The sequence below is a fragment of the Notolepis coatsorum genome (genome assembly GCF_963971535.1).
Source record: "Notolepis coatsorum genome assembly, chromosome: 2".
NCBI classification, from domain to species: domain Eukaryota; kingdom Metazoa; phylum Chordata; class Actinopteri; order Aulopiformes; family Paralepididae; genus Notolepis; species Notolepis coatsorum.
Window position 1 is genome coordinate 80,746,452 of NC_140166.1, and position 11,857 is coordinate 80,758,308.

The 11,857-nt window shown below is 41.6% G+C and overlaps 2 protein-coding genes across 2 annotated transcripts; both read right to left on the reverse strand.

Annotated features, from left to right (window-relative positions):
* Positions 1-7: 7 nt before the first annotated feature.
* On the reverse strand, positions 8-1,647 carry polr2l (RNA polymerase II, I and III subunit L). Its single transcript, XM_084307865.1, has 3 exons — positions 1,558-1,647; positions 441-545; positions 8-313 (listed from the first exon to the last, which is right to left on the reverse strand). Exons 2-3 carry the CDS (start codon positions 533-535, stop codon positions 205-207), a joined length of 204 nt encoding a protein of 67 aa, XP_084163991.1. The 5' UTR covers positions 536-545; positions 1,558-1,647; the 3' UTR covers positions 8-204.
* A 7,960-nt stretch (positions 1,648-9,607) lies between these two features.
* Positions 9,608-11,084, reverse strand: LOC311224019 (uncharacterized protein). The gene is made up of 2 exons (XM_084308815.1): positions 10,957-11,084; positions 9,608-10,172 (listed from the first exon to the last, which is right to left on the reverse strand). The coding sequence occupies exon 2, from the start codon at positions 10,074-10,076 to the stop codon at positions 9,726-9,728; it is 351 nt and encodes a 116-aa protein (XP_084164941.1). The 5' UTR covers positions 10,077-10,172; positions 10,957-11,084; the 3' UTR covers positions 9,608-9,725.
* Between the last annotated feature and the right edge of the window lie 773 nt (positions 11,085-11,857).

The window sequence follows — 11,857 nt, forward strand, 5'->3', positions numbered from 1 at the left end:
CACCATCTCAAGTTTATAACTTTATTTATGAAAAGAAAAAATACATAAACAAAACACTGAAATTTTGTCTCTTTACAAAGTCTCCACTGTGGTCATCTCCTCCCTGCTGTCACATACACCAATACGGATTGTATATGGTTGAGGCTGTCCGCTTGCCCATGTCCATAACCTGCACCAGTCCATAAGAATTCTTTACCAGCACCATCACTTCTCCAGTGGCGCATAATTCAACAACTTCTCAATGAGGTCCACGTGAGCAAGGAGCATTCTCCTGCAGCAGTATCTCTTCAGACCCAGTGCGTCAAGAGCATCTCTACAAGGTAACAAAACACAAAAAAAACATGCTGAACATTCAGTGCATTAAGACATTACTGCAGAGACTAAAGTGTGATAGCGTTATTTAATAGTAACTGACTTATAATAATAATATATTTTCTTACCCCTCAGTGTACTCCGCTTGGAGAAGGCCGAGGTATGCCTCCCACTTGTTCCCCACAATCTTTCCACACGTGAAGCATCGAATCGGGATAATCATTGTTGGATAACTGGGGATAAAGAAATATCTGAAATGATTGCCGATTACGTAACGAGTGTAGCATCCCAAACTAGCGGGAGGTTCACGATACGCCTCAACAACATATTTAGTCATAAATGTATAGATGAATGAATGAAAACTTTATTTAACAGATTGCAGAATGGGTACAATACAGTATGGCTCAATACACACAATTGTTAAGGGGATGCAGACCAGAGAAAGACTTTCGTCTTGTTTACATCAGGGTCCCCTATTTTCAATTCAGTGACATTTATGACATACATGACATGTAGCAGTTGATTGATTGAAAAGTTTATTAACAGATTGCAGAATGGGTACAGTACAGCTCAATACATACAATTGTTAAGAGGATGCAGACCTGAGAGACTTTCGTCTTGTTTCCATCAGGGTCCCCCATTTTCAATTAATCATATGACACACGACATACAGATAGACAGTACTGCTACATCTATACATTTGACATACCAGATTTTCAAATACAGTACTGTTTGTGATACTAAAAACAAGCAGTACTGTATGTATGTCATATATTATGATGAATTGAAAATGGGGGACCCTGATGTAAACAAGACTAAAGTCTTTCTCTGGTCTGCATCCCCTTAACAATTGTGTGTATTGAGCTGTACTGTATTGTACCCATTCTGCAATCTGTTAATACAGTTTTCAATCAATCAGCTAAACAGTGTTAGCTAGAACCGGGAGGGAGCTAGCGGTGCAGGTTAACGCTAACCACCAGACATAACGCAGTTAATAATAGCCCATTTGGTTCGAAAACGTTCGTGAAGTTGCATTCCAATGGCTAGGTGAACGTTATTCAAGTGTTAGTAAGTTAATGTAAACAACGTTAGCTGTGTTAGCTAGCTAACGTAGAGCACGTTTGACGTCGAGTCATTAATTAATTAACTCCCGTTCATTGATGAACTAGCAAAGCGCAAATTCACATGAATGATTATAATAGTATAGTATACATTAATAGTACACTAAATGCGTTTTGTACTTACCGTGGTCTCCGAACGAGTTAAGTTAATGTTAAGTATGTAACGAGAACAAGGGGCACATGAGTAGTGTTTTGCTAACAGTCGCGTTTCCGGTTTTCTTCTATTTTGTATATAGGGCGGTTGGCGTCTATAAATGTCTCATTATCGCCATCTACTGGTTTGTTTGATTGAACTTTTATTAACAGATAGCAGATACAATACAGTACGGCTCAATACACACAATTGCACAAAACGCAGATCAGAGAAAGACTTTCGTCTTGTTTACATCAGGGTCCCCCATTTTCAATTTATAGCCTATAATGACATACAGATAGACAGTACTGCTACATCTATACATTTATGACATACCAGATCTACAAATACAGTACTGTTTGTGATACAAAAAGATTCTACAAAAGAGAGTATATACATTTGAGGGGGAAGAAACTGTACATTGGAGGAGGTTGGGGGGGGGGGGGCTGTACATTGGAGGTGGTTGGGTAACAACTAAAACAAGTAACAACTTGTTTTATATCCTTATCCTTAAAGGGGAACACAACTCTAATAAAGAAAATCGAATATATTATTTATATGGCCTAAGACAGTTAAATCAGTGAACATGAGCTACTCTCTCCCAAAGCCAGAAACCAGAGATCTAAGAATCAAACTTGTGATGTCAAACATAAAGTCTGGAGCTGCTCCGTTGACAAATGCATAGGAGTTCTGTGGTCCCACAGAACTTTTTTTTTTTTTTTTTTTTATCCAAATGAGCTTTATTCTAATTGAGTGTTCTTTGTTCAGAAACAGACAATCTACCTATAAACTCTGAACATTTCCCTGGGTGCTCTGAGTCATCTATACAATCTTTCCCAATTCATTGTCTATGGAGCAGCTTCAGACTTTATACTTGACACATTTGTATCCAATTTATTTCCATGGATTGAATGATTGTCATCATGGCGTGATTATGATACCCATCTGTTTCAGCATGTCAGTGGAATCATCAGCTTTGATTAGTCTACTTGTGTGGGGACAGACGGATGGACAGACCAACGCTGTTATAGACTGTTTTAGACCTATGCTGTATATATATATATATGCTGCTATGTTCATGTGGTGTCTGGTATAGTTTCCAACCCGGAAATGGCATGTAATAGGGAGGTGTAGTCTGACGTCACTTTGGACCGCCCGCGAGGTCCAAAGTGTAATAATAATAATGTAATTATTTTACAATTAATTGCGAATATTTTCATGTTGAGCTATAGATTGTGGATGATTACGCACAGAAAGGTACACCATGCAAATGTTCATGCTTTATTTGTTTTAAACGACACGATTTAGAAATCGAAAATGGGGAAATACGTTGCAATTTCAAAGGAGGTGGACCGGCCGGAAACGGCAATGACGTAACCACTACACCTCCCTATGGTACCGGAGACATTTAAAAAAAAAAAAAAAAAAAAAAAAAAAAAAAAAAAAAAATTACAAGTTGAAATCAAACATCTAAGACTTTTTCTATGTACACAAAAGGCCTATTTCTCTCAAAACCTTTACACAAACTTGTTTAAATCTGTGTTAGTGAGCACTTCTCCTCGGCCGAGATAATCCATCCACTTGACAGGTGTGGCATACCCAAGATGCTGATTAGACAACATGATGATTGCACAGGTGTGCCTTAGGCTGGTCACAATAAAAAGGCACTCTAATGTGCAGTTTTATCACACAGCACAATGCCACAGATGTCGCAAGTTTTGAGGGAGCGTGCGTTTGGCACGAATGTCCACCGGAGCTGTTGCCCTGTGAATTGAATGTTCATTTCTCTACAATAAGCCGTCTCCAAAATTCGTTGTGAGGCCGTTTGGATGTACTGCCAAATTCTCAAAAACTAATCAGATTTAAACAAGTTTGTGAACACATTTTGAGAGAAATTGGCCTTTTGTTTACATAGAAAAAGTCTTAGATCCTTGATTTCTACTTGTGAAAAATTGGAACAAAAAGGGGTGCTGCATTTATATTTTTGTTCAGTATTATGTTACAAGTTGAAGGTGTTCTCAACATTTTGACACCAAATTGATGTTTTTCTGAACTGTAGATCCAGCGAAAAGCACGTTTGTTTGAGACTTGTCCAGCGATCTCACAGTATTAACAATAGTGCCTGTGTAAAAGTCCCACCCACTTAGGAGACAAGGACTGTTCCATTTTCATCCCATAGAACTCTCTATTTTACAGCTGCTCTCGAGCCTCTAGACCAGACCTGGGCATTGTACGGTCAACGTTCACACGCACAGTATACGCTTAGGAGACATGCTCAGAAGATGTTGGTTCTCTTTGGATCCACCTACATATGTGAACAGACATTCTCAGTCATGACGTTTACCAAGTCCAGGTACAGATCCTCTCTCACTGATGAACATCTGGCAGCTGTGCTTCACATCTCCACCTCAGACATGCAACCTGACTTTGATGGACTTGTTAAAGCTCAACAGAGACTGGATTTCTCACACTGAATGAAAAAAAAGAACTGAAGAACACTAAAATGTGGAAATATAACAAGTGAAATGGGACACTTGATATTTTTTTTTCTTTTTTTTGCACAGTTCTGAAAACATAAAATGTTTAATATAGGCATGTAAAGTAAAAAAGGCTACAAAACTGGGACACTTTTCTTTACACAGTTCAGTGACATGTCTTGTTTATTTTTGCTATAAGATGATGTGATGTCTTTAGAAAGCTAAGAAAATCCTTGTTTCAATAGTATATGAAACTCAAAATTCCCTTTGTTATTAATGTTTCACATTTTGTTTATCATTTTGGAAATCAATTCTATTTGAATAAATGATATTTTTTAAAGCTATAACCTCACCTTTTAATTGCCAAATAATAACATACACTCTTACCAGGGGTCAAAACAATGCCATTTACTGCTTTTTATATAGAAATAAAATGTATATTATGCATAATTGAGTTTGGAATTTTGGCCCGGCCCCCCAACATATTTTCAGTTGCTCATTCGGCCCCCCGGGAAAAATAATTGCCCACCCCTGCTCTAGACTCTTATCTAGCTATAGGAAAATCAATGGACTATTAATAGATCGCTCCTAGCTTTGTTTGTGGTTCATGCAGCTGTGATCCCGTGAGCAAAGCCTTCTAATATACATTTCTCTCTTGCAGATCAGGTCACCAGCATCAGTGGATTCTCTGCTACATCCGGGCATTTAGGGTTAGCAATTTGGCCTTTTAAAAAATTGGAACATCAACAAAATGTAAAATCCTTTGGCGAAACACAATTTTCCCATTAATGCCACATGCAGTATCACGGACAAAATGATTGGTAAACAGGAAAGGACCACCTCCAATGTCCTACAGGAAGGCACAGGGCTTGTCATAATGACATGAACACATGAGAGGGTTATTGGTGCAACTTTTAATGTGTTATCTTCCTTTATTTGAGTGTCTTTGGTGGTACTAAGTCAGATAAACAATGTCAGATAGTCTGAGAATATTTTGATACCAGAGTTTCCCAAAGATTCAAGCAGTACCTATCTACACAGTAGGCCTACTACTATTTGTAGATCTGGTATGTCATAAATGTCTAGATGTAACAGTACTGTCTACCTGTATGTCATGTATTTTTAAAGATTTATTTTTTAGCATTTATCGCTTTTTGCTACTGGGCAGTCCAGTAGAGAGAGAGAGAGGAGGAACGGGAGGGGGAAGACATTCGGCAAATAACGACTGGTCCGGGAATCGAACCCGGGTCGGCCATGCCGCGACTCAGCGCATTATGTGGTTCGCCACTGGGGCGCCCTGTATGTCATGTATGTCATATATGTTATGATGAATTGAAAATGGGGGACCCTGATGTAAACAAGACGAAAGTCTTTCTCTGGTCTCCATCCCCTTAACAATTGTGTGTATTGAGCTGTACTGTATTGTACCCATTCTGCAATCTGTTAATACAATTTTCAATAAATTCAATCAATCTACAGCACAGTCACTCTGCCATTAGAGGCAACAACTTCTTCTAATAGATTTCTGGCAGACTAGACATCACATTGTGGCATATTGCTGACTCCCGTAATCCCTTTGTCAATTACTCGATTTTGTGAACACAAAAAAAAAATATATATAAACAAGCGTGAATTTGCAATAGCTGCAACCTTTTTTCGCGATAGGCCACTCCCATTGCCACACCCCCTTTTAGCAAATAGACCACCGCAACACTTCCGGTATTCTGAGATCATGGGATAGAGAGCGGGGGGAGAAAATGAATGAAAGTGGATGAGAGTCTTGACATTAAATGGTTGTAGCTAGGGCTGTGGGGGTGCTGGAGATATTATCCAATAGACTTTTATACGCCTGAGTCTCCTGAACACTGAGAGACCAGTCCCAAGTAGATCGGCACTTTCTTGGCCGAGCTATAGTCACTTTTCCGCATCTACTCCCGAACTCTGCATGCGCTGATTGATAAACCTAGATCTCTGGACAGAGAGACTCCGTGGGCAATCTGCGCATGCAGAGTTCGGGAGTAGGTGTGGAAAAGTGACTATAGCTCGGCCAAGAAAGTGCAGATCGACTTGGGACTGGTCTCTCCGTGTTCAGGAGACTCGGGTGTATAAAAGTATTTTGGATAATATCTCCAGCACCCCCACAGCCGTAGCTACAACCACTTAATGTCAAGGCTCTCATCCACATTCATTCACTTTCTCCCCCCGCTCTCTCTCCCATGAGCTCAATGTAACGCGGAAGTGCAGTGGTCTATTGGCATGAACACCTTCACACAAACACTTGACCTCCACGCCCAATTTCAGCCTCCTAGGGCGAAACCTGTGGCCGCTAGAGGGTGGGGACATCTTTATGGACCGACAGACCAACAGAGTCACCTATAGAGCTGCTGGTCACAGCTAATAAAAACCCTCGTACCAATCTAACTCCCACCCATTTGACTCTGTTTAATTGTCCTATGATCCCAGTACTCACTACTCAGACCCATGGGACTGACACCACTGCGTGCACAAGCCCTGTTAGTGCAGAGCGGAGTGGCTAGAAAATACACATTGACTGGTTCATTGCTTTTAATGGAGGTCAGGTCACAAGAGAACTATCTCTGTTTTACATTTAGGAGCTTTGGGGGCAGGGGAGGGAGTTTGCAAAAGGGACAATATGTTGCAGGGATATATCAAGAAATCATGAATCGTCATCATTATCATCATCATTATCATCATCAACATCATTGTTAATTAATCTGCTACCGCACATCTGCTAAAGTGAGGAGTCATATCAGAATTATTGCATTTATACGCTCTTGAAATAAAGAAATTGAAAAGAAAATAGATTTTCTTTGTTCAATGTTGCGTCCAGTACACACAGTGTTGTAAAATGCAAGGTGAGGGTTATTTTGGCATCTGTTTGCAAAATATGTCATAAAGTGCTGGGGATGTTGATTGGTGAATTATGCTAGTATTACAGCAAGTTATTTGATAACTGATGTGTTGAATATTTTCTATTTGCCCTGAAATCTAGAGTATTTTACAAACTCTTAAGGGGTTTTACAAGCAAAGGACCTCCCAAGACACTGTTTGCTTGCTCTCTAAACATGTCTTAAGGAACCTCCTAATGTTATATGTGAGCAATATTCTGTGCAAAGTTACAAGGTGTGAGTCTCACAGATATTGGATAAATAATTATTCAGAAGGGCTGCTCTTTGCTATATTAAACAAATACAACACAAACCTATTGCAATTATACTCTAGACCCATGAAATATTACTATTTTACTAAATGAATGTCTTTTTGTTGTATTCTAGACTGTTGGTTGAATTTGACTTCAAAAGTAGACTACCTCATGCTTTCAAACGTGTCTACGTAGTGTAAGTCATAGGTTACATATAGCAGGAAGTTACATACAGCAGTAGTATATACTGACTATACAGTAGTCTCTTCTTTAGTAGTGTGCACATTTAAAATGGGTTTAAAGGTGCCATAGGTAAGAATGTTTTGTAAATTCAATTATGTGGAAAACACATAATTAACACTTAAACCTGCAGTAAGTTCTTCTAACATTTTAGTTTGAATTCGGACACAAAATTAATCCTAAAATGTTGTCACAGTTGAGTAGGAGTTTCAGTAACCACCAAAGAACACGTCGGGGGAAACCAGGGAGTGGACCCAGAGCAGTTTCAGTTGAATTGGACTCTGTGCCATGATTCCAAATGTTAAGATATAGTTCATTTTGAACATTCAAAACCATTGTGCAAAATACAACCCTCATAATTTCAAATGACAGTTAGATCACCTTGGGAGTCAAATGATTTGCATTTCAAGATAAAAAAAAAACCCAAATAAATAGATAAATTAGAAATTATGTCTTGCAAAATCCCATCCAACTGAAACTACTCTAGGTCCACCTCCTGATTTTCACCAATACTGAGCAACGCCCTGGCTCAGGCTTACGGCCAATCAGGGAAGCTGTCGGGGGGGGGGGGGGGGGGGCATACCTCATTGGCCACCGCGATTGGCCAATCATACTGTACTTGTGCAGAAGCTAGAGCAGAGGAATGAGGTGAAAACAATGCAGCATGGCAACAATAAGGTATGAGAACAGCTTATTTAGCCAAATTATTTTGATATTCTTGGACCTGTACCACAAGACTGGGTGTTTCCGTGTTAATAAGCACCTTGTGTACGTTTGACCTTGATCACGGACCACCCACCCTCTTGCAAATGAACTAGATTTTACCCACGACAGCTCATTAACCCTTTCACTACCAAATGGTTAACCCTTTCACTGCGACAATACAGAAGGTTAACCCTTTTACTACCACAGTACAGAAGGTTAACCCTTTCACCACCACACTACAGACGGTTAACCGTCTGTAGTGTGGTAGTGAAAGGTTAACCTTCTGTAGTGTGGTTCTGAAAAGTCACATTTTAACCTTGTGAGAATGGAAGCCTGGAAGGCATGGACTTGAAAAGAACAAAATAAGGACGAGGTAGAGAGAAATGGGGTGGGAGGAAGTTGTAAGCTGTGCGTTTTCAAATGTTCAAACTTAACTATGGCAGCTTTAAGCAAAGATAGTGTCCCTGTACTGTGATGATCATATAGTTCTATTCCATCTAAACCTCACTGTCATCATGACGTTATCAACAACGTAGGATGACCACGTTCGTTTTGACTAGTACGAGTTTGCGAAAACAAATAGTCTTCCTATTGGCACGCCAGGGAAACAGAGTGCAAACACGGCGAGAACGGTCCATTCTGTCACAAACCACATTTTGTTTGGCAATACGTTTAGACTCGACATTAAATCACTACTGGCATGGCCAAGTAGATATAAAGATATGTTCAGTTTCAGCCGGCCATAACTTTGACTCTGCAAGTGCCTAATCATTTGCAATAGGCCTGTAATTGAATTACTGTTAAATGGAAATCTTGCACTCACTCTTAACCGTTGAAGGAACTCGGTTATTTATCTATCCCTTGCACAGAACAGTGTATATGGCGTACTGTATGTTGGAGCTCAACCACACGACTACACAGCTTTTTGAAACCAATGCGTGCTCTTCCTTCCTCCTGTCGTTCTCCGAGAGACTAATTTAATTTAATTGCTTTGTCTGAACTGAACACCGCAACTTTGGTACTGACTTAGCGAAAATGTGCAATACGTCGCAATTTCGAATAGACCTACCTTTCTACTTTTTTTTCTTTTTCAAATTCTATCACACGTAGCCTACAGTTTAAACAACTCTTAATCTGTGCCGAGCAAGTCACGTGAATCTTGTGAATTTTCAGGTGAAAGGATGGACAGATATTGAGTATCTGTCGGTATTTGCGCAAAGTGAATTAAACAAGATAAAGCTATTGAAGTGGCTATCTCCAGAGCTCAGTGGCGCATTGGGGGAGAGACAACTTGATTACCATGGATCAGATGCAGTTGAAGAGGTGAGGCAAATTCATGCACAATGCTACTTATATATAAGTACCATAGATATAAGCCTTATTTAAATCTGATATGATTAAATTCACTACAAGCAAAGTCCGACTGGAAGCAACACAAGATACACAGCCCCCCCCCCCCCCCCCCCCCCCCCCATCTCTACCCATTGATAGTCTATGACCCACAGAAAGTGACCCCGCCGCTAACCCAATCAACCAGTACACATAGCTCTTGATAACGAGTGGGTTTCCTTTGGTTAATTTCTCCTGGCCAGGAGCAGCACTCCGAGTAACACGGCCCCCACGGCCACGACCGCCCCGCCGATGAGGAAGGGCTTCAGGTGTTCCAGACAACAGTCTGTGTGGGGGACCACGGCGTCGTCAGCCTGCGACGGAGCCGGCGCCTCTGCCTCCGCCTCCACCTCCGCCGCTGCTCCGTCCTGGGGAGGAGGGTTCTCTGGCGCAGCGGCGGCGGCGGGGGGGGGGGCCTCCGGAGCAGCCTTGCGGGGGGAGGCCGCTGCCACCGCCGGCTCCTTCTTCTCCACCTTGGGCTCCACTTTGGACGCCACCTTGGACGCCGGCGCCCCACTCTTGGCCTTGCCTTCCATGAGGAGGACCCAGGAGCAGAGAGAGAGGTGTGTGTGTGGTCGGATCAGGAGGAGTCTCTCTCTCGGAGGTGGTGGTGGTGGTCTTGCGCCGCTTCGCTATAGAGAGAGACACGACAACAAACGGGAGCAGGTGAGATAATCGCCTTCGACTCGGGGACTGTATGTTATTATCTGTTCTCGCCGGTGACGTTACACACGACATGCACAACGAGTGTGGAGTGTGACGGAGCAAGTCTCCGGCCACCGAGGCCTTCCTTCGAATGTGACCTTGAGAGATGGATGATGACATAACGGAAACAACAGCCGGACGCTCTGAGGGACGGATCAGCGGTGGAATAATTTTCCATGGAAAACAATACTGTTAGGATCGCTTCCTGTATATGGAGCTTTATCCTTGGGGGGGGGGGGGGGGGGGGGGGTGTAATGTCCCAGATGTGCTACAGTATTTAGGGAGGGAGCACACAGTACACACCGCAGGGGAGCAGTCAGGACGGTTCATCCGTGTCCTGATGGTATCACTACATACAAACACCATGCATATTTACTCTCCCTCCCTTTCATGTCTGCGTCTCTCCTTCACTGTAAAAAACGCATGAGTCATGTGTGCTATAAACGGAAGACAAAATGGTGGAGAAAGACACAGACTAGATTTGACTGTACGCGAAGGTGAGACTGTACGCGAAGGTGAGATCATCACAGAGGAACTGAAGGAGAAAACAATGCGAGATACGAAGGAAGATATACAGAGAGAGGGAGGAATGGATGCAGGTTGAATGACGTAGCAGCGTATAGGCCGATCCAGGCCCGTGACAGATATACCTAGAGGATAAATATTGCAATGGTTTGAAAGGCAGAAATATGGGCATTACTGTGTACATACCTTCAGGCTGCTTTGACCTCTCCTGACAGCCCTGTAGAGATCACAGGGAGGACAGATAAACAGGATCGTGGTACAGCAAGGCCAGCAGCTGGGTCTCAGAAATGCCCTCAAGATCAGCAAATGAGAGCAGGCAGAGAGATGGAGGACACAGCAGGCAAAACAGGAGGAGGAGAGAGGGAGGAGAGAACGGGCCGTACCATCTAGTCCTAAACAGAGGGGGGTGTCCAGTTGTTCTCTACTTCCTGGTACCGCATAGCGTATGTTTATAATAGGAGTGCTGATTTGAGACCAGTGGTCTGGTCTGAGGTTCTGATGGCCATGTGACCTGATTACGGATCCTAGATCAGCACTTCCACTCTTAGAATCTTTGTGCATACATACAGGCCCCTGGGGTTCTCAAGGGTGATAGAATGTGTCCAATACCACAGAGGTTAAGGTTTATTTGTTAGTCAAACCCAGCATATGAATGGATTTATTTGACAATTAAAACACATATCAATGCACTGCAGTCGTTACATACATTCAAACATATGTATATATAATATGTAATTTTTTTTTATATATATAATTTGTTATCTAAACATTCCTTTGTGGTCCTCCCAACATACAACAAAATACAACAGACAATATGATTAAAGGACATGGGAAAACATGGGAATATTCAAGTAATTATATGATTATGGAATATCAGGCAATTGTCTCATGTTTATGCCCTACCTTATGACTACACAGCCTATTATCCTATTTTCACACAAACGCTAGGTGTGAATAAGAGTTTAGAAATCATGTTTGTTGCAACCATGTCAGTCAATTTTGCATTGGTGTTATTATACTGTACAGTATATGTCCAGGTCTGCCATTGTTGTTGTTGGACATGCATGTGTTTGCTGAATTTCCTTTA